At 35.0% G+C, this 802-nt stretch overlaps 1 protein-coding gene across 1 annotated transcript in view; it reads left to right on the forward strand.

Annotated features, from left to right (window-relative positions):
• Positions 1-802, forward strand: part of LOC119593776 — a gene marked incomplete in the record, with an annotated part of 13,866 nt that overhangs the window by 4,945 nt on the left and 8,119 nt on the right. Inside the window, 1 exon segment of the mRNA XM_037942798.1 lies at positions 85-250. Within this exon segment, the coding sequence (XP_037798726.1) occupies positions 85-250 (166 nt within the window).

The following is an 802-nucleotide window of genomic DNA, read 5'->3' on the forward strand; positions in this document are numbered from 1 at the left end:
TGGGTTAATATTTGCACTACCGTCATCTTATGAATGAGAGTTGTTTATGTACTTGAATACTAACACAAATTCATTTCTTCCTAGCATATTAGGGAGTCCCACAACACTTTCTTTCCCTTGCGCTGTGGGTACTGTGTATTCATGGGGCAGGATCACAATCAACTGCGTCATCACATTCGCAAGAAGCATGGCACATCCAAATATCGAATCATCGATGTTTCCCTCATCCTCGCTGAAAGTGATGGATTAGGTATGTACAAAATGCCTCACCTGACTAATGGCTGTGTAGACCACACCAATATGCTTAGACACAGGTATGGTTCCACTTTTGTGTATTATGAGACTGTGGGCGTGAGGAAAGACAAATATGATTTCAGATTTCATTGAATATTCCCAGAATTTAGTTTGATAATTTATGTCTGTAGAGTTGTAGCAATATTATGTCTTGCTTCACTGTATTTTTGCTAGGGCGTTTGAAATTTGAAAAGGTAGATGTAATATAAAAATATTTTTTATTTTAGATATTTATGGAAATGGTATGATACAGTTTAGGAGGGTGTATGTTTAAATAATCAAATAACCACAATTTTCATTCATCTTTTTAAAGAAAAAATATCTGAACTTCCACACAGTGAAATACATATAAATAGTAAATGCAACATACTGCAGTAAAAATGCTATATACAGTATAGAAAAGTGCAAAGTACTTAATGGAACAGTACAAAACACCTCACCTGACTAATGGTTGTATAGACACAGTTATGATTCCATATCTGTGCAATGCAAAACTGTGGACATCGCA

This window comes from Penaeus monodon, chromosome 32, assembly GCF_015228065.2.
Source record: "Penaeus monodon isolate SGIC_2016 chromosome 32, NSTDA_Pmon_1, whole genome shotgun sequence".
NCBI lineage: Eukaryota > Metazoa > Arthropoda > Malacostraca > Decapoda > Penaeidae > Penaeus > Penaeus monodon.